At 45.0% G+C, this 27,715-nt stretch overlaps 1 protein-coding gene across 7 annotated transcripts in view; it reads left to right on the forward strand.

The window, feature by feature from the left end:
• Positions 1–27,715, forward strand: part of ASTN2 (astrotactin 2) — a 704,920-nt gene that overhangs the window by 578,700 nt on the left and 98,505 nt on the right. For all 7 annotated transcript variants that reach the window (XM_080990791.1, XM_080990792.1, XM_080990793.1 and 4 more), the window contains 2 exons: positions 24,531–24,664; positions 26,251–26,399. In XM_080990791.1, coding sequence (XP_080846917.1) covers positions 24,531–24,664; positions 26,251–26,399 — 283 coding nt within the window. The remainder of the gene's footprint in view (positions 1–24,530; positions 24,665–26,250; positions 26,400–27,715) is intronic.

Consider the following 27,715-nt stretch of genomic DNA (forward strand, 5'->3'; position numbering starts at 1 on the left):
CTCTCTCTTTCAAGCCTTGAAAATTATTTCCCAAAGCCCACTCTCCTATCTATCCTGAATACATTGTATTGTAACCAATCTGTTAACAAGTGTTTTACATCATTAAATTCTAATACTTTTAATTAGTTTTCAGCCTCCATTAATAAGTCTTGATAGGTTGCCCAATCCCCTTTCATATTTACTTTTTTAACAGATATCGCTTCTAATGGGGAGAGTCACCATGGTGTTTTAGTTTCCAGTAAGTTTTTATACTTTTCCCATACTTGAATTGATTTCCTTACAATGTGGTTCAGGAATCCCTTGTATACCCTTGTTTTTCCATACCATACATATGCATACCACCCAAATCTATTGTCATGCCCTTCCAGATCCAAAACATCTGTATCCTTTAACAAAATCCATCCTTGTAGCCAGCATAGGCAGGACGCTTCATAATACAGTACAGTTATAAGTCTGGCAGGGAGAATCCACCCCTTTCTTTGGCTTCCTTTAACAATTTATATTTAATTCTGGGTCGTCGTCCCCCCACCAGACAAATTTAGAAATATCCTTTTGCCATTGTTTGAAGTGACTTGCCCCTCTGATCACCTGTATCGTTTGAAATAGAAAAGACATTCTTGGCAATATTTTCATTTTTATCACAGAGATCCTTCCCCACATAGATAGTTTCAGCCTTCCCCATATTTTCATATCTCTCTATTTCACTCCACACCTTTGTATAATTATCTTTAAATATATTTAGATTTCTGGCTGTCAACCACACTCCCAAATATTTCACCATTTTTTCTACCACCAATTCTGTTGATTGTCTAAATTTATTTATTTATTTTTATTTATACTGTGAGAGGTTAGGGGTTCCTGAGCTTGGTTGGTTGTGTTTAGTTGATTGTGGTGTGGCGTATTTGAGGGATGAGGCGGGCTAGGTTGTTTGGTCAGGTTAGCCATATGCTGTTTTGTTATGTTTCCAGATTGCAATAATGCTAAAGCACTGGGGTATTATTGCAGTACAACTGAAAGTGGAATGATGTGTGGATGGTCCAGTATAAACCTACCAATAATGCACTATCATTGCATCAGTGATAGCAAAGGGCTGGGGTGCAAGTCTGTGAAGGGAATCCTGCCTGCTCCTCCCTCCAGTGCTGTGTGTGTGCTGGCAGCATCTCCACAGCTCGTCTTTCTAGCAGAGCTCATGAGGTTGAACAAGTTGTTATGCAGAGACCTGGGAGCACTTTCATTTTAGGTTTTAAAAGAAACTTGGTGTGCATTTGCCCCTAGTTGCTATTTCAATGTATCCTTGCTAGAATACAGTGGTACCTCTGATTACAGATTTAATTCATTTTGGGGTGCCGTGTGCACCCTGAAAAATCCGTAACTAGAGACACTGCTTCAGTACATGCGCACGGCACGATAGAGCGCTTCTGCACATGCGCGAGTGGCAAAACCCGGAAGTATACACTTCTCGGTTTGCTGCAGCCATAACCCGAAGATTCCATAACCTGGAGGTTGTTCAACATGAGGTACCACTGTATTGCTGTTGCTGTTTTGCACACCACTTTAAAGAATACTTAGGCACCTTGAACTGTGGCTTTGTTTGCTCTTCTGTTTCTATTAAGTGTAACAATGGAACTGTTCCTTCTCCCAATAGATATCTGCCATTAAGTGTGGACAAAATTTTATTGGAGCAGGAGCTCGGGGGAACAGTGTTCCCTTACCTTTATAAAATGATTTATTTATTTTTTGTCCAGGGATGCTGAAACAGATATATACCCTGTGCCTGAGCCAAAAACCCACCTATATCTGTAACCAGTAAAGTTGTGCACATTTCTAATCCATATCATTGTCTGCTTGAGTTTATTAATCACATCTTACATTTAGTTGCTGCCTGGCTGTGTGGGTGTGTGTGGCACTGCGACTGGGCCTGCAGTAAACAAACAAACAAACAAACAAACAAACAAACTTACTTTGTGGTGAGTTTCCCCACCTCTCCCCCCCCCCCCCCAGAAAAGAAGCATTGCTTCTCGGACCCATGTCTTGAAATCATTTGAAATAATGGGATAAACAGAAGTATGGATGAGCCCTAAGAGAAACAAGATGCTAGATGGTCTGATTCACCTGGGATCTTCTCTGTAACCCCCCACACTGACGCTCCGAGTCTTGTCCAGGCTCAGACTCAGGAGGGAACCAAGTGCACACTAGTAGTGTATGTTGTGCAGTTAAACTCCTCTGTCCACTCCACCAGCTGGATCCAATTCCTGATCCCTGTATCAGGGCAACCAAGGCAGTTTTGGCACTAACTCACACCTAAGGTCTGGTTGAAATAAATCTAGAAACTCGTAAGCCCCATGGGTGTGTGATCGTCAGCCTGTATAAATTGGACATTCACAAAATTCAAGCAATGCCATGCCATGAAAACTTAAATATGAGAACTCTGCACTCATCTGAAAGAGAACATGATGTTCATCTTAGCTTCCTTTTTGAATTATTTGGTCTCTAGAGCATTTTCAGAGCCAAAGGTCAGGGTGGGAAGGTCATAAAGAGCAGGGAGGATAAAAAGGGTTTGCTGACTATGAGATGTCTGGGCACCTAGAGATGAGATGGAGAGAGCCTTCCCAAAGGAGACTGCCCCCCCCCCATTTTGTTCCTCAATCATTATTTGCTGACATCTTTCTCCTCCCTAGTGGCCAAGGAAACATGAGAAAGAACGTCCCAAATTCAATATAAGCAGTGATGGTGCTTTTGATATTTCCCTCAATTGCCTTTCACATTTGTATGAAAAGTGCTGCTAGCTATATCTGTGCACTGAACAAGTTTCAGTTGGTCCTGCCATACAGAGCTGAACTACATCCACCCAGCTTGAGCAAAACTAGAGAACTAGGGTGGTGGTGGATTGTAATCATAGTTCCCTGTTGTTCTAGAGTAGAGTACTTTGTGATTGAGGTGAGAGCTCATAAGCAGTCTTACCCAGTAGAGATGTTAATAGAACATCCCCCACTCTCCCGCTCTCTCTTCTGTTCCCTTGGCTCCTATCAGTGACAAAACCCAGCACAAGCTGCCCACCTTGAGCCTGTTTTCAACACTGTGACCTTTTCTGCAGAAAAGATGAAGTCTCTACATGGAATGGACTTCATGAGATATGGCTCCCTGGGGTCTGCCAGCTTGGGGAGCAGAGCATGTGAACGCTAGAAAAATGAGGTCACCTGCCAGCAACAGTACAGAAACATCATCATTGTTAGCTCTGTGAACCTGGCCTCAGCAGATAGAAAACCTCACAATCCTTGAAAGCATCATCTGGCCCAGAAAGTCAGTTTGTTAATACTTTTCTTCCCTGGTGTTTCAAATGCTGCAGAACTTGCTTTAGATCCTCCAACCACCTAAAGAAAACTTGAGGTCCCATGCAAAGGTAACCAAAAACATTGCACCTGGGAGCTGTTGAGTTCCTGGGTTGATACTTTTAGCATCCCTGTCATTGGTAAATCAGGACATTATATCATTTAACTTGGGATTTAGTACACCAACACGGTGTAGAACAGAAACAGGGAACATATGGCCCTCCAGATATTGTTGGGCTACAAATGTCCACCCCCGCCCCCCACGCCTGTCAAAGGGAGAAAGGTATCTACACCAGCCATTTCTTCACTCATAGATACTCTTTGTAAATATCTGCTTTTCAGAACAGAAAGGAAGTTGGGTGTCTAGTCAGTTCTGACATCCAATGAAATGTGGGCATGTTTAAGGAGGAGTGTTCATTTGTGGCCTCCATACAATTTCCCGGCAGGCACATTAGTGCCTACAAGCACCACGTTGGTGACACTTGGCCCAATATACGCTTAGTGAATTATTTTTTACATCCTTGGTGCAGACTCCCAGTCTCCCTTGCCATTGCGAATAATTCAGCGTCCATTGAAAACAGGCCACAGGTAAAGCCAGCACGAGTATTGTTTGTTTGCAAAACACAACACTAGCAATTCCCTTGACCCAACAACAAATGATAACCACTCCTTGATGCAATTGTCATTGCAACACACAAAACAGAGGAAGCCATTTATTTGCTTAATGGCTTGTTGTATAAAGATGCTTAATGTAAAGCAGGATGTGAATATCCTTTTGTCTTGTTTGTGTCAAAACTAATTAACAGAATATGCTTTGTGGTGATGGGGGGGGAGTGATCCATCAATTCCACCCTCTGTGGGTGCACATGGGTGTGTGTGTGGAGTCAGTCATCTTACACATTTAAGAGCAAATCAGATGATGTTTTGGGTGATTCATAATACCATATATTTAATGGTATGACTCCTCTTCTAAAAACAACCATTTCTAGCTAGCTTAGAGTCTTGCAAATCCCCCTTTGGCACTGGAGGATATAAATTAAGTATAGCAACTGACTCACAGCAGAAACAGGACTTGGGTCAGAGACATTTGTGTTTTCTTTTAAGATGCTGTTGAAGGCAAAGTCTTGCAGCTTACTAGGAAGAAGAATGGTGCTGTTTGCCCTTCTCCAAGAACCAGGAGCTGTGGAGGGCAGCTTCCCCGCAAGGAAGAATTCCACTGCAGGCTGATCTATTATGGAGGTTTGGCTCCTAACATAAGCTAACTCAAAGAAGTTCATGAAAGGAAATTTTCCCTTTCCTTCATCCTTCCTTGTAGCCACCTGTGCCTCCCAAAAACTTTTTGAGGTGCAGAGGTCATTCTGAATATTGTGGGGTGAAGCAGGCAGGGGGGCTGCTGGAGGAAGAGGGCATCACCCCAAACCAGGCTTGGATCCTTAAATAAATTAACTTAAGGAAGTTTACCCCACCCCACCCCACCCACATTGTTCTGAAGAGGCTTTTTTGTGCATTGTAGGCTGCTGCTCAGGAGGGCAAGGAGCTGACAAGAAATCTTTAAGTTTAATAATAATAATAATAATACCCCACCCACCTGACTGTGTTACCCCAGCCACTCTGGGAGGCTTCCAACAGATATAAAAAATATAATAAAACATCAAAATTATCTTAGGACTCAAGTTGGAAAGTTTGGATGCTTCTATTTCAGCACCTTTCTAGAGGTAAGCTTAGGGGCCAAACTGGTTTTGGTTTTCTCTCTATGTGTGTCTCTTTTTAGCTCTGCAGTTTTGCCACCATAAGCTTCTCTTGAAATGCAACAGCTTCAGAGATGTATTTTTTATTTTATTATTACATATTTCTTTTCCATCTTTCCTTCATGGAGCTCAAGAAGGTATGCATGGAACTCCTCCTCTCCATTTCATCCTTTCAATCTCTGAGGTATGGTATTAGGCTGAGAGATAGTGACAGGCTTCCTGGCTGAGTGAGGATCTGAAATCTTATCTCCAAAGTCCTAGTCTAAAACTTTACCACTACACCACACTGGCTATAAGTGTGAAGCCTATTGGAGAGGGGTGTGGCCTGCTATTGCTATAACTAAATGAGGTGTGTGTTGACTGCAATATCAGTCAGTAACATTACAAGCATATATAAATAATTAAGGGCAGATAGAACTGCAGATATATAAATGTATGTGTGTAATCAACCAGAAACATCTAAAATACCTGATGGAATATGTATGTCTCTAAACCTCACCCAGAGGGACACAGGTTGCTCTGTGGTGTAAACCATTGATCCTTGGGCTTGCCGATCGGAAAGTCGGCGGTTCAAATCCCCGTGACAGGGTGAGCTCCCGTTGTTCAGTCCCTGCTCCTGCCAACCTAGCAGTTTGAAAGCATGTCAAAGTGCAAGTAGATAAATAGGTACCACTCTGGTGGGAAGGTAAACGGTGTTTCCGTGTGCTGCTCTGCTTTCACCAGTCATGCAAGCCACATGACCCAGAAAAACTGTCTGTGGACAAACGTCGGCTCCCTCGGCCAGTAAAGCGAGATGAGCGCCACAACCCCAGAGTCGTCCGCGACTGGACCTCTGGGGACAAGGGTTTCTACAAACTGGTCCCCCACCCTGCAAAAAAGAGCTGTAATGGTTGTATCTAATGTAATTCCTACTCAAAGTACACCCAGTGAAAACAATGGGCATCAATAATTTCATCGAGTCTACTTCATGAACAAATTAGTTGGATGGAACCTCTATAGTATTCTCCTAATGTTCCTTGTGGGATGGGGAAGATGAATAATGTTGCCCTGAAGGCTACAGCTAAGGCCAGGCATGTCCAAAGTCCATTTCGGGGGCCTAATCCGGCCCACCAGTCAGTTTAATCTGGCCCCTGTGGAGTTTATTTCCTGGGGTAAAATCCTAAAAAAAGCTGAACAACTTCAATCCTAAGAAAAAACCCGTTTTTAAAAATAATTTTTATTGAATGATTTTATGTTACAAAGAACAATACAACCATACTACCACTAAATATAATTGAGAAATAAAAATTACAAACATTAATATTTAGTTTATTATTTGTTATTTACCTCCCAAACATTCCATACAAAAACACACATCTGTACAGACACACACACGCACACACACACACACACACACACACAATGATAATAATGAAAGTAAATATTTCCCCCCCTCCTTTTATCTTACAAAATCTTTTCTTCAACTTTGACTTCCTGTCAAGTCCCTTTGCATATATTTTATCTTACAATCGAATGTACATGAAACAACAAACCTTTCTATATAAATTTTCCAATACATTCTGAAAACATAATAAATCCTTAATTGTTGTCCACCTCCTTTTAGTTCCTTTATCACTCGAATGCTAGCACGGAGTCAAAACTAATATTGTATTTTTGAACAAATCTTCTATAACCATCCCATTTTTCTGCAAATTTTTGCTTTGAGTTTCTTCTGAGCTTGCTAGTCAGTTGAGCCATCGCCACCAATTCCTGTAATTTGATTTGCCAATCTGTTATTTTTGGAGCCTTGTGATCTTTCCATCCCTTGGCCCAACAACTTTGGTTGGCCCTTTGGTCGGCCCTCGCGGCCCTTCACTTCATCAAATCTGGCCCTCTTTGAAAAAAAGTTTGGACACCACTGGCTAAGGCTGAAAACTCAATTCAGTTGACTCAAGGGGAATCCTTGATCGTTATGGGTATGTCGTCTAAGAGTAACATGAGCCTGCTGAAGACGGAGGGGCCCCTCTTTGATCTTTTTTCTTCGCAATTATTCTAAGGCATCTCAATTCTTCACACCCCTGTTGCATTCACACAGCCTTACCTTGCATTCCCGACCACTTGCATTCATTAGAAATTTTGATTAAAAGCAAACAAAACCCTAGCTGCAATGAACCCTATCAGCTCAGCCAACTCTCTCTCCCCCCCCCCCCGCTCTTCTCCTGACTTAATTTGAGGTCAGTAGTCGGTTGCTGCTCCATAAACAAATGTCAGCAAATTGAATTGAAACTGGGGGGAGGGGGGGGAGCTCTTGTGCCTCAGTGTAACCGCGTTAAGGCACGTAGATGAACTTGCCATAATGAGGGGAATTGAAGGATGCATCAGATGGATAACGCTGTTTGTTTGAAGGTTGAGACAAGGCAGATGGTGCCTTGTGTACCTGCAGGATCTAATTAAAGCAGAGGCGCACGGTTTGGACTTACTGTAAGAAACAAATAAACCAAAAAAATTACTCTATTGGATTAGACTCTGTAGCAAGAGCACAGCCAGCAAGATTATTCCTGTGGCTCAGCATGCCATCAAGCACCATAATCAGCCTGCCCCACTCTTCATTATGCATCCTTATTTTATTAATTATATTGTTATACTACTTCCTCACACAAAACTTGTCTCTCAAAGCAACCCACAGGCAGTGAGTAATGCAAGGCAGTGCTGAGTGTAGGCTCTGTTACTTAGATGGAAATAAAAAGCGGGCCAGGGGAAGGGCTACTCTCAGGCCTGTTGTTGTTGTTTAGTTGTTTAGTTGTGTCTGACTCTTCGTGACCCCATGGACCAGAGCACGCCAGGCACTCCTGTCTTCCACTGCCTCCCACAGTTTGGTCAAACTCATGCTGGTAGCTTTGAGAACACTGTCCAACCATCTTGTCCTCTGTCGTCCCCTTCTCCTTGTGCCCTCCATCTTTCCCAACATCAGGGTCTTTTCCAGGGAGTCTTCTCTTCTCATGAGGTGGCCAAAGTATTGGAGCCTCAGCTTTAGGATCTGTCCTTCCAGTGAGCACTCAGGGCTGATTTCCTGAAGAATGGAGAGGTTTGATCTTCTTGCAGTCCATGGGACTCTCAAAAGTCTCCTCCAGCACCATAATTCAAAAGCATCAATTCTTCGGCGATAAGCCTTCTTTATGGTCCAGCTCTCACTTCCATACATCACTATTGGGAAAACCGTAGCTTTAACTGTACGATCCTTTGTTGGCAAGGTGATGTCTCTGCTTTTTAAGATGCTGTCTAGGTTTGTCATTGCTTTTCTCCCAAGAACTACTACTATTATTATTATTATTATTATTATTATTATTATTATTATTTCTGGTCTCCCTTCCCTTTTTTAAAAACTCTCAGGCCTAGAGACTTTTAAAAAAGGGAAGGGAGACCAGAAATAATTATTATTAATAATAATAATAATAATAATAATAATAATTATACCCCACTCATCTGGCTGTGTTTCCCCAGCCACTCTGGGAGGCTTACAACATATGAAACACAAAACATCAAACATTAAAAAACAAAACATCCACACAAGCAACAAACCAACCAACAAGTCAATAAAAACCAATAATAATAATAACATTCATGACAGATGGCCATCCAACCTCTGCTTAAAAACCTCCAAGGAAGGAGAGTCCATCACCTCTTGTGGGATTCTATTCCATTGCTGAACAGCTTTTACTGTCAGAAAGTTTTTCTGAATGTTTAGTTGGAATCTCCTTTCTTGCAACTTGAAGCCATTGCCTCGAGTCTTACCCTCCAGAGCAGGAAGAAAAAAGGATGCTCCTGCTTCCATGTGACACCCCTTAAGATGGCTATCATATCTCCTCTCAGTCTCCACTTTTCCAGGCTGCATCACACTGTTGACTCATGTTAAGCTTGTGGTTCACCAAGACCCCTAGATCCTTTTCACATGTTCTGCTAGTAAGCCAGGTGTCCCCCATTCTGTATTTGTTCATCTTGTTTTTTTCTGCCTAAGTGCAGAACCTGACGTTTGTCCCTATTGAGATTCATTTTGTTAGCTTGCGCCCAGTTCTCCAATCTGTTAAGGTCATTTTGAATTCTGATTCTTTCTTCTGCGACATTAGCTACCCCTCCCAGTTTGTTGTCATCTGCAAATTTGATGAGCATCACCCTCAGTTCCTTCGTCCAAGTCATTTATAAAGATGTTGAATAACAAGGGACTCAGGACAGCACCCTGCGGACCTCTTCTGTCTCTTTTTTCCAGGGTGACGAGGAACAATTAATGAGTACTATTTGGGTTCAGTCAATCAACCAGCTACAAATCCACCTAACAGTTACCTCGTTCAACCCACATTTCACCAGCTTCCTCGAGATAATATCATATGCAACTTTGTCAAAAGCCTTGCTGAAATCATGATACACTATTTCTCTGATCCACCAAATTTGTAATTCCATCAAAAAAAGAAATCAGATTGATCTGACAGGATTTATTTTGGGGTCTTAGTCATCACAGCATCCTTTTCTAAATGTTCACCGACCGACTGTTCAGTTATCTGTTTTAGGACCTCCCCTGGTATCAATGTCAAGCTCACCAGTCAGTAGTTACCTGCGTCTTCCTTTCCCCCTTTTTTGAACAAGGGGATGACATTTGTCTACCTCCAGTCTGTAGGGACCTCACATGTTCTCAAAGAATTCTCAAAGATCATAGACAAAGGCTCTGAAATTATATTCACAAGCTTCTGTAGTACCCTCGGATGCCGATCATCAGGCCCTAGAGATTTGAATTTGTTTAACATAGCTAGATGTTCCCTTACTAGCTCTTTTCCTATCTAGGGCTGCAGCTCCCTCCTTACATCATTTATTCTGTTATCACCAGGTTGGACACTGCTTTCCTTTTAGGTGAAGACGGAGGCAAAATAGGTGTTGAATTGTTCTGCCTTTTCTCTGCCACCCAATAGCATTTCTGCATCTTCCCCATGCAGAAGACCTACCACTTGCTTGTTCTTCCTCTTACTTTGGACATAACCAAATAAACCTTTTTTTATTATTTCTAACCTCTCCTGCCTCCCACTTTTCTTTCTTGTTCATATTGCCTGCATTTGGGCCTTCAATATTTCTCCTTTTAGAAACTCCCATCCTTCTTGGACTCCCTTCTCATTGAGTATTTCTGACCATGGGATAACACCCAGTAGCTCCTTCAGTTTTTCAAAATTGGCCTTCTTAAAGTCCAAACGTGTATCCGACTACACTCAGTTATCCCTTGCTTCTGTATTCTGAAACCCAGGAGAACATGATCACGTCCTCCAAAGTTTCCAAGTACTTCCACTTCATCAGTCAGTTCCTCCCTATTGGTGAAGACCAGGTCCAAGATAGATGATCCCCTTTTGGTTCTTCCACCTTCTGGGAAATGAAATTGTCAGTGAGGAAATGGAGGAATTTGTTAGACTTTACACTCTTGGCAGAGCTTGAGTCCCAACAGATATCAGGCAAGTTGAAGTCCCCCATGATTGCTATTTCTCTCCTTTTTGAATGTTTAGTAATCTGCTCTAGTAAGGCATCATCAAAGCATTCAGTCTGTCTTGGCAGTCTATAGCATTCACCCACAGTAAAGTCACTGTTGTTTCTCTCTTCTACAATTTTTACCCATGTACTCTCAATCTGCTTTTCATACTCCAGGTCATGGATTTATTCACAAGTGTAAACATCCTTTATATATAATGCTGCTACTCCTCCTTTCCTGTTTGGTCTATTCCTTTCGAACAGGTTATGCCTCTCAATTCCTACATTCCAGTCATGAGTCTAATCCCACCAAGTTTCAGTAATGCCTACCAGGTCATATTTCCCATCCTGTATTAAAAGCTCCAGTTCATCTTGTTCGTTTCCCATACTCTGTGCATTTGTGTAGAGACAACTGAAACCATAAGTTTTCCCTACACCTTCATCCTTCCTGTAGTTTCTTGTCCTTTAGCAGGTTTCTGGAGCACCACCTCAGTTTCATGAAGCTTTTACCCCCAGTGCCAGGTTCTGTTTTGTTGTACATATTGTTTTCTCCCTTCTCCTCAAGATCTAGTTTAAAGCTCTCCTGATTAGATTCTTAAGAATCTTGGCAAACACATTCTTGCCAACTGCTGTGCTGTGAGGCTCATCTCTTGCTAGAAGGATCAAGGAAGTGGAGACCATGATCCAAGAAGCCAAATTGTTCCTGATGACACCACCTGCACAGCCAGTGGTTTACCTCAAGTATTTTCCTCTCTCTTCTTGGGCCTAAAGTTGCTGCACCTTCTCTTCCAGCAAGACAACTAGCTTGCACTTGCTACAAGTGTACTGTTGCTTGTTCTCTGGCAGAATGGCAAAGATGGCACAGGTGTTACAGATCACTGCAGCAGCTCCCTCGCCCTCCATGTCTCTGGTCCTATGCACACTGAGAGACAGAGTTCTGGGCCTCCCCCTTAAACTCTCCTGCTAAACGCCCTAGTTTGGGAGGTCTGTTCACAACCTCTGCTGTTAACTGGAATTAGGGGGAGTGGGGCAGATTCTTTTATGTATTACTCGAAATTTGCCAAGGCTTTGTTTTACTACACCCTCACAAGTGAGGAAAGTGCTATTGGAAAATGGAAAATGAAATGAATAACAACTGCGTATTCAGGACTTATTAAGAGAAATAGAGGAGAAGTGTTTGCCTGAGCTGTACTGGGGCTGGGTGACTTTGAGACTAGTCGAATTTGCAGTGTATTGTTTTAGTGAAAGATCTCAAGCCAGAATTTGAATTTATGTTTGAAAGGCTGGAATTGATGGTTGTAATCAAGGAAAAGTCATGGAGGATTGAAGTGAGTAGGCCTGAAGAAGCGGATATATTAGTATAAAGGCTCCCCTGGAATTATAAGTGGCAAGATAAATTTGCCCTGAGTTTGTCAACAAAGGAAAGGAGGGGGCCAAGTTTTTTATGGCTGGATTTTTCCAGGGAACATGGTAAAATCTTCTTTCTTACACAATGGGCCTGATGCAAAAGCCTTATCTCCAACGGAATGTAAATAATGGCCTTGAGATGTTGTAAGGCAATAACAAAGACTGAGACAATCTGGCTTGCATATGAAAGGATGTGTCTTCACAGATGAAAACTACCAGGGATGAGAAAATTGAATTATGCAAGTTGAAAAGAAGAATGAAAGATTTAAATTACTATAACCTCACTTGTTGTCATTTGATATAATTCCTCTATGCAGGAGTTGGTAAAGGGACAGCTGAAGGACAAGAAATTTGCTAATAAATGAATGTTAATTAGAGATAACTCTGTAAAATAAGAACAATGCGGGTTGAATGTGGTAAATGTTAGGTGAATTTGTAGCTGGTTGACTGACTGAACCCAAAGAGTACTCATTAATGGTTCCTCATCATCTTAAACAGGAAGAATCAGATGCACAAATATAGGGTGGGGGACACCTGGCTTACTAGCAGTACATGTGAAAAGGATCTATGGGTCTTGGTGGACCACAAGCTTAACATGAGTCAACAGTGTGATGCAGCAGCAAAAAAAAGTGAATGCTATTCTAGGCTGCATCAGCAGAAATATAGTGTCCACATAGAGGGAAATAATAGTCCCACTCTATTCTGCCTTGGTGAGACCACACCTGGAATACTTTGTCCAATTCTGGGCACTACAATTTAAGAAGGATGTTGACAAGCTGGAATGTGTTGTAGAGAAGGGCAACAAAGATGATCAGGGGCCTGGAAATTGGTCTTAGGAGAAATGCTTGAAGGAGCTGGGTATGTTTAGCCTGGAAAAGAGGAGACTAAGAAGAGATATGATAGCCATCTTCAAATAACTTAAGGGCTTTCACATGGAAATGGGAGCATGCTTGCTTTCTCCTGCTCTGGAGGCTAGGACTCAAGGCAATGGCTTCAAGTTGCAAGAAAGGAGATTCCAATGAAACATTCAGAAAAACTTTTTGATAGTAAGAGCTGTTCAGCAATGGAACAGATTCCCATGAGACTTCTGGGTTAGCGCCTCCAGCAATGGCAGAATTCCTCTGATCGGGAGGAACCCGCTCCGTGAAACTAGGGTCTTGCCGCCACGGCGAAGGCGGAGACCCATCAAAAACCACAGGCGGGAGAAGCTTGTGGACGTGGGATTCGGCTGGCACCTTTTGTGCCTCCCCTACCCGCGGGGAAACCCGGTTTCGGGGATCCGGAGCGAGGTGGGGTGAGTGGCGCGGTGCTTTGAATTGACTGCTTTTTTCACGGAGTGAAGCCGCATTGCTGTTGCAGGAGAGCGCTGACTTTTTCCTGTGGACAATTTGATCTCAAAACAACTACCCGTGAGTAGAACGGAAAATTGGATTTTTAAACGTTTTAATTTGGTATCGAAACGGGGAGGTTTCAAACAGGAAGTCCGCCTCCCCCTTTTGTAAATAGATTGAAGCAAAGAGGCTGTAAGCTAAAGCCTTGGAAAGTCTCTCACAAAGGATTAAACTTCCATCGGTTAAATCACTAACCCCCCCTTGGAAGCAGGAGAAGAGGGGGGAGATTTAAGATCGCGTAAGCCTGCAGGACAGAGTGAAGAAAGTCAAATTACCACTGCTCTGAACCTGGAAACGGGCTGCTAGCAAGCATTGAAGTTTTGGATATGCTCATTGACTGTGAACAGATTGTCTGTTGACAGTAAGTTAAAGAAGGGAAATATCTTGCTTCCATTGCCTCCTTCTGCATTTAAAAAGGAGTAAAAGTAACTGAAAATTGAAACTAACTTTATTGTTTGAACTGTGCTTAAAAGGATTGATACAAATAGAAACTGTTTCCCCCTAGAGGAAGCCTTTGAAATTGTTACAAGAGCTGAGCTGGGGGAATTTTCCATCTGCAAGATAAAACTGTGAGAAATTGGATTTGACCTTGACTCTAAGAATGTTGACAGAAGAAGCCTTAGTGGCTGCATTCTGCAGGATTAACGACTCACTGGAACAGCTTTTCAAGAAGACGGATGAGAGGACTATAAAAATTGATAATTTGGAACAAAAAGTGACTAATCTGTAACATTAACACAGAAATTACTCAGGAATCGATACAGGGATCTATTTTGACATGGCAAATCGAGGAGATGGCGGGGGAGAAAGTTCTCGCTGTGGAACCTAAAGTGGCACAAGTGGTGAGGCAGAGAGCTCCAGCCTTACAGTTGCAATTGGATGATTATAAGTTGATGCCTTCCAAGACTGAATTTAGAGAAAGTCAGACTTTTAGGATTGGAGCCCCGCTTGGACTGGAGATTGACCTCTGGGACCTGGACTTGGGTCAGAAGGAGACTGGAGTTGTGGGGACTGCCAGACTCGGAGGAACTTTGGAACACGATTGGAAATATCTTTTGAATCTCAGTTTTAATTATGGAAATTTGGTTGACTTGTTGAGATGGAATAAAAACATTGCTAGATGGGAATTCCCCGGAGATCTACTTTTCAGCATCAAAGGAAGGAAAATAAGAACAAGATCAGGAGAAGACAAAGTAAAGTGCATGTATAAATATGAAGAAGACCTGCAGAAGGGACCTGGAAAAGAGTTAAGAGCCTCGGACAGAAGATCATCAGGTTGATGGGCTATTTGGAATTGACGGAAATGACTGGCAGAACCCGAGACCAGGGAGAAGAGACGATGGAAGAATACTGGAAAAAGTTTAAAATCTATATATGGAAATAATGTAAAATTAATGAGTGTTAGAAAAATGTTGGAAGGGAATTATATGGCTTTAGTAGAAATATTTTAAGTAATTAAGTATAAATAAGTATTATAGTATTAATGGAAAATAAGGTTAAAATATGTTAAGAAAATAGAGAAAGATGGAAAGGATTTGCTGAAACAATTAAGAGAAATGGAATATAAAAAGGGAGGTGAGAGGAGGTCGATGAGACAAGGGAATGAAAGAGAGGATACGGAGATGGTACGATGTGGGGTTTTTTTGTTTCTGTTTTGTTAACGTGTTAATGATAACATTGCATTCTGTATTGTTTATATATTGTATTGTATTGTTTTCTCTTTTGCTTTTTTGCTTTTTTTCCTCTTTCTTCTTTTTTCTTTTCTCTTTTTGTAAGGTATAAAAGCAATAAATATTATTAAAAAAAAAAGGAACAGATTCCCATGAGAGGTGATGGACTCTCCTTCCTTGCAGGTTTTTAAGCAGAGGTTGGATGGCCATCTGTCATGGATGCTTTAGCTGAGATTCCTGCATTGCAGGGAGTTGGACTAGATGACTCTTGGGCCCATTCCAATTCTGAGATTATGAATTGGAATATATCTGAGAGAGTGGGAAACCAGTCTTTGGAAAAAATGTACTAAATTAATTTTAATTTGGTTTTGATGTGTTCTAAATTTGAAATTGAATTGGCAGATAAATGGGAGCTGAAAACAGGGAGCCCTCCAAGTAGGTGGGGTTCTCAAGGAGAGCAGGAATGAGTATTGCAAATTTCAAAGGAAGGAAAAGTTTTTAAAAGTCCAAGTACTGAGCTCATGTTTGGGCTTTCATCACTAGGAAGTATTGGTGTACCTGACCACCAAGTCTCCCTCCCACCCACCCTTATTATCCTTCCTGTCATCTTCTCAAACTATTCATTTTTGTATTGTGCGGGGGCAGGGGTATCATTTGAGTACAGTGGTGCCTCGCAAGACGAAAAGAATCCGTTCCACGAGTCTCTTCGTCTTGCGGTTTTTTCGTCTTGCGAAGCAAGCCCATTAGCGGTTTAGCAGATTAGCGCTATTAGCGGCTTAGCGGGCTTAGCAGATCAGATGATAAGTGGCTTAGCGGCTTAGCGGATCAGCTGATAAGTGGCTTAGTGGCTTAACGGATCAGCTGTTAAGCGGCTTAGCGGCATAGCAGATCAGCTGATAAGCGGCTTAGTGGCTTAACGGATCAGCTGTTAAGCGGCTTAGCAGATCAGCTGATAAGCGGCTTAGCGATCAGCTGTTAAGTGGCTTAGCAGATCAGCTGATAAGCGGCTTAGCGGCTTGGGAAAAAGGAGGGGGAAAGGGAAAAAAACCCGCAGGAACTCACAAGACATTTTCGTCTTGCGAAGCAAGCCCATAGGAAATTTGTTTTGCGAAGCACCTCCAAAACGGAAAACCCTTTCGTCTAGCGGGTTTTCCGTCTTGCGAGGCATTCATCTTGCGGGGCACCACTGTATATTGGGAGGGGTGATGCAGTCCCAGAAGCATGAGGGAAGTAGTTCTCACTGAACAGATCCACCTCTGTCTCTAGGCTATTGAACTTTAGATTGCTATGTATGGTACCTTAATGTTTGGTCTTGAGGGGGAAATAGCAGCTGTAGGAGGGAAGTGATTCCAGCTGTGGTGCTGAGAAGGGTGGATAGATTAAAACCATTTAGCATTATTTCCTACCTGAACCACTTCTCGCTATTTTTGGATCTCCAATAGTCTTCTCTAGTTGTTCCCTTATATCAGGGAGGGAGGGAGGGAGGGAGGGCTGGGTTCAAATCCCCACTCAGACATAACATTTTATCAAGAGAGCTTGGGCCAGTTCTGTGCCTGCCAGCCATGCCCCTCTTCTCTCTCAAGGTAGTGCCATTCCATTTCACTCTCTACTTGTTTTCTTTCTTTTCCCCATTGGCATTCAACATTCTGTGGTGACCGAGTCCTTGATGATTGTTCCCTGGTGGGGGGAGGGAGGTCTAATAATGTTTTTTTGGTTGTAGTTCTGCAGAACTTGGGGTTCCCCCAAGTATGCATACCCTCCTGTTTCTCAGTGGCTTTGTTTTGGCTATATAGCCTTTGATACTCACTGCCTAAGTTTGCTTTTAGAGTTAAGAAGCACTTGTCATTAAAAATAAAAGTACACTGTGCTGTTCACAACATTGGTAAGCCTGCTCCATTGGACTGTGGTACTTTCATTTTGCAGCACACTCCCCACTCTGTGTGTTTCATGATTTCAGGGTCTTTCTGTTCTCCCATGCAAATTGTAGCTAGGTTGAATGTGCAGCAGTACAAAATATTGTTAACTCCTGGTTATCCAGATATTTTAGATTTCACTTGACATTCCTATGTAGGAAGCTGCTCTGTTTTGCTGTCATAAATGTGGGGAAAGGAAAACAAAGGAACATAAATGCAAATCTGTTAGCATGCTTGGTTGGTTGGTTGGATGCTAGATTCTCTCTCTCTCTCTCTCTCTCTCTCTCTCTCTCTCTCTCTCCCCCACCCACCCACCCACACCCACACCCACACCCACACACCATTATATATCCCTTCCTCCATGGAACTTTGGGGTATACATAAACAGCAACAACAGCAGCAGCTGCAGCAACACCAACACAACCCTAGGAAGTAAATCAAGCTGAAAGATGGTATCTGTTTTAGTGAACATTTGGGCCCATATCACTTAGTTCCATGCTACTCTGTTATGTACTGAGTTGAATAGGATCCAAACTGTAGCAGTCTGATTGGTCCTAGAACAATAGGATCCAAAAGGCAGCAGTCTGATTGGTCCTAGAACAATAGGATTCAGAATGCAGCAGTCTGATTGGTCCTAGAACAATGCAGCAGTATGATTGGTTGGCAGGAACCACCCAATCCTGCTCCAGATAGAAGTGAATCCACAACCTGATTGGCTTACAGTAGAATTCCAGAATTAGCCAATCATGTGCAGCCCATTGTGTAAATAATGTATATAAAGCAGATACTGTGAGGGGACATTTATTCATTCCTCCTCACCACTATGAGCTGAATAAAGAGCATGAAATCACTTTGCGACTCTGAGTATATTTCACTGGCGACGAAGGTGGGATCCCGCTGAGCTGACTGCCACACACAGCACCGCAGCACCGCCAACTGCCGCACCGCTGCCTCGCACCGTGTATCCAGGCTTCAGCTCCGGGGCACAAGGAACTCAGAATGGCAGCCAACAGCAGCTTCTCGCCATTCAACCCAGCATCTGGAGACTGGGAAGCGTACGCCTCCCGTTTCACCTTCCTCCTAGAAGCCAAAGGGGTCACCGACGAAGAAGACGCCAAGAAGAGGGCGATATTCTTCAGCGTCTGCGGAGAGGAGACGTTTGAAATCGCCCGGGCTCTCCTTGTGCCTGAAGACGTCGCTACTGTTCCATACAAAACAATAATGGAACAGCTGAAGGGGCACTTTTCGCCGCAGCCCTCAGTGGTGGCTCGTCGAAATGCCTTCTACGCAAAGCGGCAAGCCCCTGGGGAAACCATAACTGGGTTTGTGACCTCTCTCCGCCAAGCCGCCCGGTTCTGCAACTTCTCAGAGCTGGAGAACATGCTTCGTGACCGCCTCGTCGGTGGCCTGAAGGATGAGAAGCTGCAACGACGCCTCTACGCTAAGAAGGACCTAACGTTCCAGGTCGCTCTGGAGGAGGCCCTGGCAACAGAAGCTGCCGAGAGGTCGACCCAAGAGGCACGGCCGAGCCTGCCATCCCAACCGAGGGTCCACCATGAAGACCTCACCGACGACTCAGGATCCGACAGGGAGGAGGTGCACCGAGTACAGCAGCGCACTCAAGCAGCGCACAGACCACAGCTGCCTCGACGAGAAGGAGGGAACTGCGCAAGCTGCGGGGAGAGTCACGAGAGGAGGACCTGCCGTTTCCGCAACGCAGAGTGCAGGCAGTGCAGAAAATCGGGACACATCGCCCGGGTGTGTCGGGCTCGGCCCACCCGACACCAGGCATCAGATGACCAATCCAAGAGCCCCAGGTCCCGGGGCCCAACGCACCAAGGCAACTCGACGGAGCTCACGGACTTCCAGGTATACCAGTTGCCCCACCCCAACGTAGAGAAAATTTATGTAGAGGTACAGATAGAGGGGGCCCCATGCCGCATGGAGCTTGACACGGGTTCAACTCTATCCATAATCTCGGCAAGGACCTTAAGGAAACTGTGTCCCACTGGGGGTCCCAAACTCAGGCCGGCCCCATTCACCCTCCGGGACTTCCAGAAACGTAAGGTCCCCACAATGGGGGTGGGGACCTTCAGGGTGCAATACCGAGGGCGGACGCGGCAACTGGACTTGCTTGTGGTCAAGGGCCCCTACATTAGCTTACTGGGATTGGCATGGTTTGGACCACTGGGGCTAGCTGTCACCGGGGTGAACCACACTAGCTTACAAGTGGACATGGACGCCATATGCAAGGAATTTCCAGGGGTTTTCGATGGGAAATTGGGACAGTATACGGGCCCCCCCATTGCGCTACAGCTTGACCCCGCAGTACGACCGGTCAGGCTCAAGGCCCGCCGGGTCCCGTTCGCCTTGAAACCCCGTATAGACGAGGAATTGGACCGACTCGTAGAGCAAGGAGTGCTGGAGCCGGTGCCTAATGCTCCCTGGGAAACCCCAATCGTCACACCCGTCAAGCCTAATGGTTCGGTCCGCATCTGCGCAGACTACAAATGTACCATAAACAAGGCCCTCACGGCCCACGCATACCCAGTGCCAGTGGTCAGCCATGTCCTTGCCACCCTGGCTGGGTCGAAAATTTTTGGCAAGCTGGACTTGGCCCAAGCATATCAACAGCTGCCAGTAGATGAGGCCACAGCAGAGGCACAGACGATTGTGACGCACAGAGGAGCGTTCAGGGTAAAGCGGCTGCAATTCGGTGTCAGCGTGGCACCAGGCATATTCCAGAATATAATGGACTCTCTCCTTAAAGGGATTCCTGGCGTCACCCCCTTCTTCGATGATGTGTTGATTGCCGGCCCCACACCAGAGGAGTTTGAGGACCGCCTCCGCACCGTTCTGCACCGTTTCCAGACGGCGGGTCTCAAGGTGAAGCGGGAAAAATGTCTACTAGGAGTGCCTCAGGTGGACTTTCTGGGATTTATGGTGGACGCAGAAGGGGTCCACCCGACTGGGGACAAGGTACGGGCCATTTGTGATGCCCCAGCGCCCAAGAGCAAGACTGAACTTCAGGCCTTCTTGGGACTATTGAACTTTTACCATTCCTTCCTTCCCCACAAGGCGGCGGTAGCGGAGCCCCTACACAGACTCCTGGACAAGCGGGCCCCTTGGGTGTGGGGCCAGCGCCAGGAGGCCGCATTCCAGGCAGTCAAGGACTTGCTTGTCTCAAACTCGGTCTTGGCACACTTCGACGAGAGGCTGCCGGTGGTGCTAGCATGCGACGCCTCACCCTATGGCATTGGAGCTGTCCTGGGGCACCAACTCCCGGATGGAAGAGAGGTACCGGTGGCGTACTTTTCCCAGACACTCAACACAACCGAGCGGAACTACTCGCAAATCGACAAGGAGGGTCTGGCAATCGTAAAGGGAGTAAAAAAATTCCATGATTTCTTGTACGGGCGGCCCTTCACCGTGGTGACTGACCACAAGCCGTTGCTTGGCTTGTTTGCCCCCGAAAAGCAGACCCCCCAAGTGCTGTCTCCTCGCGTCCTCAGGTGGTCAATTTTCCTTGCCAGCTACCAGTATGCACTGATTCACCGACCTGGGAAGGCGATGGGCCATGCGGACGCCCTCAGCAGGCTACCACTACCGGAAACAGGCCCTGACCCAGCACCTGCACAAGAGGTTATGAGCCTGGAGCTGCTTCCCGACCGCCCCATTCAGGCACAAGAAGTTGCACACCATTCCAAGAAAGATAGGGTCATCTCCCGGGTCCTGGACTGGGTGTGGAGGGGATGGCCCAGCAGCAGCCCCGGGCCAGAATTCGCCGGCTACACAACCCGCAAACATGAACTGTCGGCCCACAAGGGGTGCCTGTTATGGGGAAGCAGAGTCGTTGTTCCCCAGCCCCTCTGCAAAAGGGTCCTCACAGCCCTACACGAGACACATCCAGGGGTAGTAAGAATGAAGGCCCTTGCCAGGAGTTATGTGTGGTGGCCGGGGATCGATGGAGAGATAGAGGCCTGGGTCAAACACTGCCAGGCCTGCCAAGAATCCCGCCCAGATCCCCCAAGGGCCCCAGTCCAGTCCTGGGAGTCCGCCCGAGCACCATGGTCACGCCTGCATGTGGATTTCGCTGGCCCCTTTCAGGGGAAAACATTCTTCATAGTGGTGGACTCCTACACCAAATGGCTGGAAGTCGCACTGGTACCGTCCACTTCCACGTCCGCAGCCATCCGGGTACTACGCAGGCTGTTTGCAACCCACGGGCTCCCTGACACTCTCGTCTCAGACAACGGGACTGCATTTACGTCAGGAGAATTCCAAACCTTCACAGCGCAGAACGCCATCCGCCACATCCGTTCGGCGCCGTTCCACCCTGCCACCAATGGCCAAGCAGAACGCATGGTGCGGACCACCAAGGACACCCTTCGCCGCATGACGCAAGGGGACTGGGAGTACCGCCTTGCCACATTCCTTCTAGCACAGCACAGCACCCCCAGCTCAACGACTGGCCGGAGCCCCGCTGAACTACTAATGGGTCGGCGCCTTGCAATCAGATTGGACCGCCTTCACCCCGATAGAGCTCAGGATGAGGTAGTGGTGGGGGAAGGCAGGAACCCCCGGACCTTCGAGGCCCAGGACCCAGTGTACGCAAAGAATTTTGGGGCAGGCCCAGCATGGGTACCCGCCACAATCACCAGGGTCACTGGCCCCGTGTCGTACGAGGTGCTAACGGATGGGGGGCAATGCTGGCGCCGCCACTGCGACCAGATACGGCGACGATTCCCGGGAGAAAACCAGGAGGAGGACAGGTCAGAGGAGTCCCAAGGGAACAGCGGGGCAGTGAGGCCCATAGAGCAGGAGGGGCCAGCAGGAGAGGCAGAATCAGTAAATACAGAGAGGACCCGTGAGGCCGAAAGGACACCGGAACCAGAACCACGACTGAGCGAGCCGGTTGCACCAGACCAAACAGCCGCATCACAGCCAGCATCCTTGGAACACGAGCCAGAACCCGGAGCCCGGACCAGGGAACACCCCAGGCCACAACGCACACGTAGGCCGCCGGCATACCTTGAGGACTATGAATGCGACCTCCCGGGCAGGACTGGAACTTAGAGGGGAGGGGTGTTATGTACTGAGTTGAATAGGATCCAAACTGTAGCAGTCTGATTGGTCCTAGAACAATAGGATCCAAAAGGCAGCAGTCTGATTGGTCCTAGAACAATAGGATTCAGAATGCAGCAGTCTGATTGGTCCTAGAACAATGCAGCAGTATGATTGGTTGGCAGGAACCACCCAATCCTGCTCCAGATAGAAGTGAATCCACAACCTGATTGGCTTACAGTAGAATTCCAGAATTAGCCAATCATGTGCAGCCCATTGTGTAAATAATGTATATAAAGCAGATACTGTGAGGGGACATTTATTCATTCCTCCTCACCACTATGAGCTGAATAAAGAGCATGAAATCACTTTGCGACTCTGAGTATATTTCATACTCCATACTAAGAAAAGAAGAAAAGCCCTGCTGAATTATGTGAAAGGCCTACCTAAGCAAGCACTCTGTTCTCACAGTGGCTATCTGGATTCCTATGAGAAGCCCATAAGCAGAACCTGAGTGCAACAGCCCTTTCTCCACTTGGCAACTAGTTTTGAAAAGCATACTCTTTCCAGCAGTGGCAGAACATAGCCATTGTGGCTGGTAATCATTGGTAGCCTTACCCTCCATGAATTTGTCTAATCCTCTTTGAAAGCCATCCAGCTCTCTCACACCCATTCTGGAAATTTGCTAAATATAGGGTTTCTAAGTAAAACCTTATTTTGGTTGTGGGAGAGAGATTACGCATTAATTTGGGTTTGTTTTCTGATTTCCCTAGTCACTTTTCTGTCCATGTGCCAACTTACTTCAGCAGCAGTCTGTTTAATACTGATTACTATTTGATTACTAAAATGTCCACAGATCCATCCCACTTCTGAACTTTTAGTTATGATCTGAACCTAACAAATGAAATCAGATTATCTCTTTAGCTTCTGTTACTTCTCTTTTCTTCCTTTTTGATCAAATGGGAACATTTCCTAAGTGTCTGGAAGGCAGAAACAGCAGATGTGTGTGACTCAGGATGCCTTGTTAAAGGCAGCTGTGTATCTGGGGAAATTGACGAAGCTCAAGCAGTGGGGAGTGTTGCACTGGGCTCTGTTTATACCCCTTCCTTTTATTGCTGGCTTGAATAAAGCATTTTTGCTATTGTCTGCAGCAGAGCCCTTTGGATCCTCTCTTGATACAGTGGAAGCCAATCCATCAGGGCAAATATGGCATTGTTCCACCAACCTCATTCTACCCTCAGCCAGCCCCCACCCTGCCTACCTTCTTCCTTACAACCACTTTTGGACATGGCACCACCACCTGTCATCTTCCTTAATCTCAGTGTTGCCACAGTAGGGAAGAGGATGAGGACAAAATGGGGGAATGTGTTGGCTCTGCCTGTCAGTGGCTCTGGCTCCCCCTACTGTTGGCCTCTCTGCATTCTGTCCTACCACTCCCACCATCCTCCAGTGTTTTTAGATGTGGATTTTAAAGGTTTACAGCAGAAATGGGAACTTGTAGCCCCCCAGATGTTGCTGGACTTCAGCCCCCATCAATCCCAGCCAGCGTGGCCAATGTTCATTCACACTGATGGACGTATTAGTCCAAGAACATCAGGAAGGCCACAGGATTCTCATTCCTGTGAATCCATAGTGAATCCCCACTATGTTTATTTCGAATAGAATCCTACCAAGTCCAGTGGAAGTTGCTAGGAAGTGCCCTGTCTTGGCAATGCTGTGTCACAAAAAGCAGTTTCTCAAAATGTATTGAGACAGCAAGTCTAGTTCTAAGATGGGAAGCCTTTCTCTAGAGCTGTATCATGCAGGTAGGACTTGAATATTGTGCCATGCAAAAAAAGAAAACCCTGAACCTAGAATATTAACTTTTCAGGGAGAAAGTCTTGAGCCTGGTACACTTATTTTCTATGTGCAGGGAATTACAATATTCTCTCACACGCTATCCTCTTACACACTATAAAGCTGAGCTAGAACCCTTCTCCCTGACAAGACAGTTTTCTACACAGAAGGTTTGTTCATTTGGTTGGTTGGTTGATAAATATGGAAGAATATTCCACCATGCAGCCTTCACCAACCTGATGCTCTCCAGATGTTTTGGATCACAGCTGGCTAGCGCTTATGGGAGTTGTAGTGCAAAGCATGTAGAAGGCACCAGGTTGGCAAAGACTGACATGGTGTGACCCCCTATCTTAGTCTGAAACTGTACAACCCAGACACAGGTTGATTATTTAAAAAGATTATTGTTGAAAGTTGACATACAATAAGGACTGTTTAGAATGTTAAGTAGGCCAGAGAGCAGATAGAGCTTTTCTCACTGAAGTGAATGGCATTTGCTTATGTTTCATGCCAGGGATCAATTTCATAAATGTGATCTCCCATCAGCAGTCTGAAATAGTCTAGTCTAGTTAGCATCTGCCACCTCATTTATATATTAACACTGGCCCCTTTTTCTGACAATTAGTAATGCTATTAGTAAATGCCTTTATCAGTTCTGTAATTCTTGACAGTCCATTTGTTCATTATTCTTTCCTAGGCCTTCAAGGGGGCTCTCATGAGCTCATACTGGTGCTCAGGGAAAGGAGATGTAATTGAGGACTGGTGTCGGTGTGATCTAAATGCTTTTGATGAAAATGGACTCCCCAGCTGCAGCCCTCTCCTGCAGCCTGTGTAAGTATCTCTTTACAGACAGACTTCTTCTACACAGTCAAAGATCCCCCCCACCCTTTGTGTGTGAATTTTTAAAACATGATTTCCAAGGAGCTGCAGGAACACCCATGTTCACAAAAAAAGGAGGTTGATCCAAATTATTAGGATGATGTAAGCAAAATGTGGCGTAAGTCTGTGTCATAGCAAGGAGAAAGCCCTGAGTTTTATTCCTGACATTTTCGGATAGGGCTGGGGGATACTGGAGAAAAGCAAATTGATTCTCTTCTCTTGTAGTTACTGCATGTGTCATTTTAAACCACCAGAAGCACTATTTTTTATAGTAATCTAGTCAACACTTACTTGTAGCCTTTTTGTTAGCTCCACCCCTAAAAGCTGAGCCTTTCTGTTTATTATTCTCTCCCAACTTGTTGAGACAATATGTCTGCTATTTGGCTCTTTCATTTCTATTCATCATATAAATGGTTCCTGCATGAATAAAGCCTTTGAACTCCAGAAACTGTAAGTGATTACCTCAGTATAATTAACCCTGCTGTCTGAAACCCCAGAGAGTTGCTGCCAATCAATCTAGGCAATACTAGGCTAAATGGACCAGTGATCTGACTCATATGGACCACTCATACAGACAAAACCTGGTAGACAGAGGAAGTGTGGTTTTCCCCAGTATAGACTTCTCTTGCCACACATTTGAAAAAGAGAGAGAGAGAGAGAGTACAGTGGTTTTATAAAGGTGGTAAGAAGGTAAAACTTGATTCTGATTACTAATGAAAAATGCATTGTTATACATGAAAGCAGACACGGTCCCTTGAAAATTCACCGTGTACATATGATTAAGCATATAGGAAGATAAAACACTTAATAAAATCAATTATTCTTCCCTAAGGTCAACACAGTGTTCCATCAGTTCCAGGAGACAGTGCTATCTTTGTTGTGTAAGAACGCTTCTTGCTGACAGGAGCACTGGTGGTTCATTTTGTACAGTAGGAGGGCATTACAGATCTGTCTGGAGGGAACTAGGGACTTGGGGAATGCTGAGTCTTTGTGGTTTTGCTGGCCCTTCTGTGGGAGAGAAAGGTCTTTTTCTGGTCTGGTCCTAGGTGGTTCAGGGAAACCATAGGCCAAGCCTATGTGGCACTGGACAGGCACTGGTTATATTCAGTACAATATAAGGCAGCTTCCTATGTGTCTGCAAGCAGAAGATCTGCACAGATAAGCTCCTATTGTGTTGATCTGTGCGCACAGATCCTAAAAAATACTGGGGGGGAGCAACTTAGTTTGATTCATATTTTAATGCAAACTTCCCTACTTGAGACTGCCCATAACAACATGTAAACAAAAATGCAACTAACCTCTGAAATTTGCACTTCTCCAAATTTTGCGAAGCACTTCGGCACAAAAATGAACATTACGAAGGCAAAATGTGTATAATAATGCATATATTTAGTGAAAATGGCACACACAAATGCATTGTATTAGGATGAGCTGCTTGCAAAAAACGCATTTGCGTACATAAATGGTTTTTTGTTTGCAGCTGTACCAAAGGAAAGAAACTGGTTTCCAACCTGCCTGTCTTTTTCTGTTTGTCCCAGGTTGCGGCTTTCCCCCAGTGTGGAACCTTCTAGCACCGTTGTCTCCTTGGAGTGGCTGGATGTCCAGCCAGCCATCGGAACGAAAGTCTCGGACTACATCCTCCACCACAAGAAGGTTGATGAGTACACAGACACTGATCTCTACACAGGTGAACAGAGAGAGAAGGGTGGCCGGGGGGTGGGGTGGGGGGCGGACGGACAGATGGATGGACAAGAAGGAAACCCTTGTCTCTCGCCATAGTGCAAGTTCTGGGACTTGGTTGGTTTGTTTTCAATAACAAGGGCAAGAACCTTGTGGGAAGGGGTTTTTAAAATGTGTTTTTCCCCAGAAGGTGACAAAATTTCAATTGTTGTGCTAGCTGTTCTGCATTTTAAAAAAAGAAAAAGATGGGATATACTTACAGAAGAATGGTTTCATGTTGCAAAGGTATCTCCCAGAATCACAAAACTCATCTCTTTCACTTGGATTTGGATATCAGCTCATATTTTAGACCCTTCGCAGGGAAGTGCCCCTCAGTCTTTAGCCTCTCAAATAAGTATCATAGTGCAATACATCAGACATCAGTGAGACATCAGCTAACAAAATACTGTATCATCATTTACATGCTGATTTTCCTCGCAAACACTCAAGGTGGTTCATCATTTCCTAATGATGTGTTTATTAACCTTCTGAGCATTCTTGGGGAGGGAGGGTATGCTTTAAATGTATAGTGTGTATATAGCTTGAGAGACCTGATACGAAAGGAAAAATGTATGGAGCTACAAGAGGGAAAGAAGCAAATACAGGTGACCACTCCTGGGCGTGGGAAATCACACTGGACCCTGAGGTTTATGCCAACTACTGATCAGTAACTATCACACCTTTCTTGGCCAACTTGATGGAGAGACCAGTGACAGTTCATCTGCAGGCACTCTTAGATGAAAGTGAATTAACCCTGGTTGGCCTGATAGATTACCTTATTCAGGAGAGGAACAAGGGAAATGGGGAATGGGGAATGTGACCCTGCAACTTTGTTGATTCTTCTGGGTCTCTTAGCAGCTTTTGATACCTTTGACCACAGTATTCTCCTGGATCATCTCCATGAACTGAGATTTGGGGAGCACTCTGATTGTGCCTCAGCCCCCTAGCAGTTACTCTGCAGAGTGCCAAAGACATTTTTCTTCTTCTTCCTAGCCCTGTTTAATACCTATGTGAAGATGCTGGAGGTGATCATTAGGAGATTTTGGAGCAAGATTTCACCAGCATTCTGATAACATGCAGTTCTTGTTTCTTTGTACCATCTGAATTGGGAGAGACTATGAATGTCATAAACCAGTGAATGGGTGCAGTCATTGATTAGGGCTAATAAACTGCAACTGAACTGACAGAGACCCTATGCATAGGCTGGTGCATGATCTCCTACTATCTCACCTCTCCATCTGAGATAACCAGGTGAAAACAATCTATCTATCCATTCTATCTCGG

Source organism: Podarcis pityusensis, assembly GCF_964106645.2.
Source record: "Podarcis pityusensis genome assembly, chromosome: Z".
In the NCBI taxonomy this organism is placed as follows: domain Eukaryota; kingdom Metazoa; phylum Chordata; class Lepidosauria; order Squamata; family Lacertidae; genus Podarcis; species Podarcis pityusensis.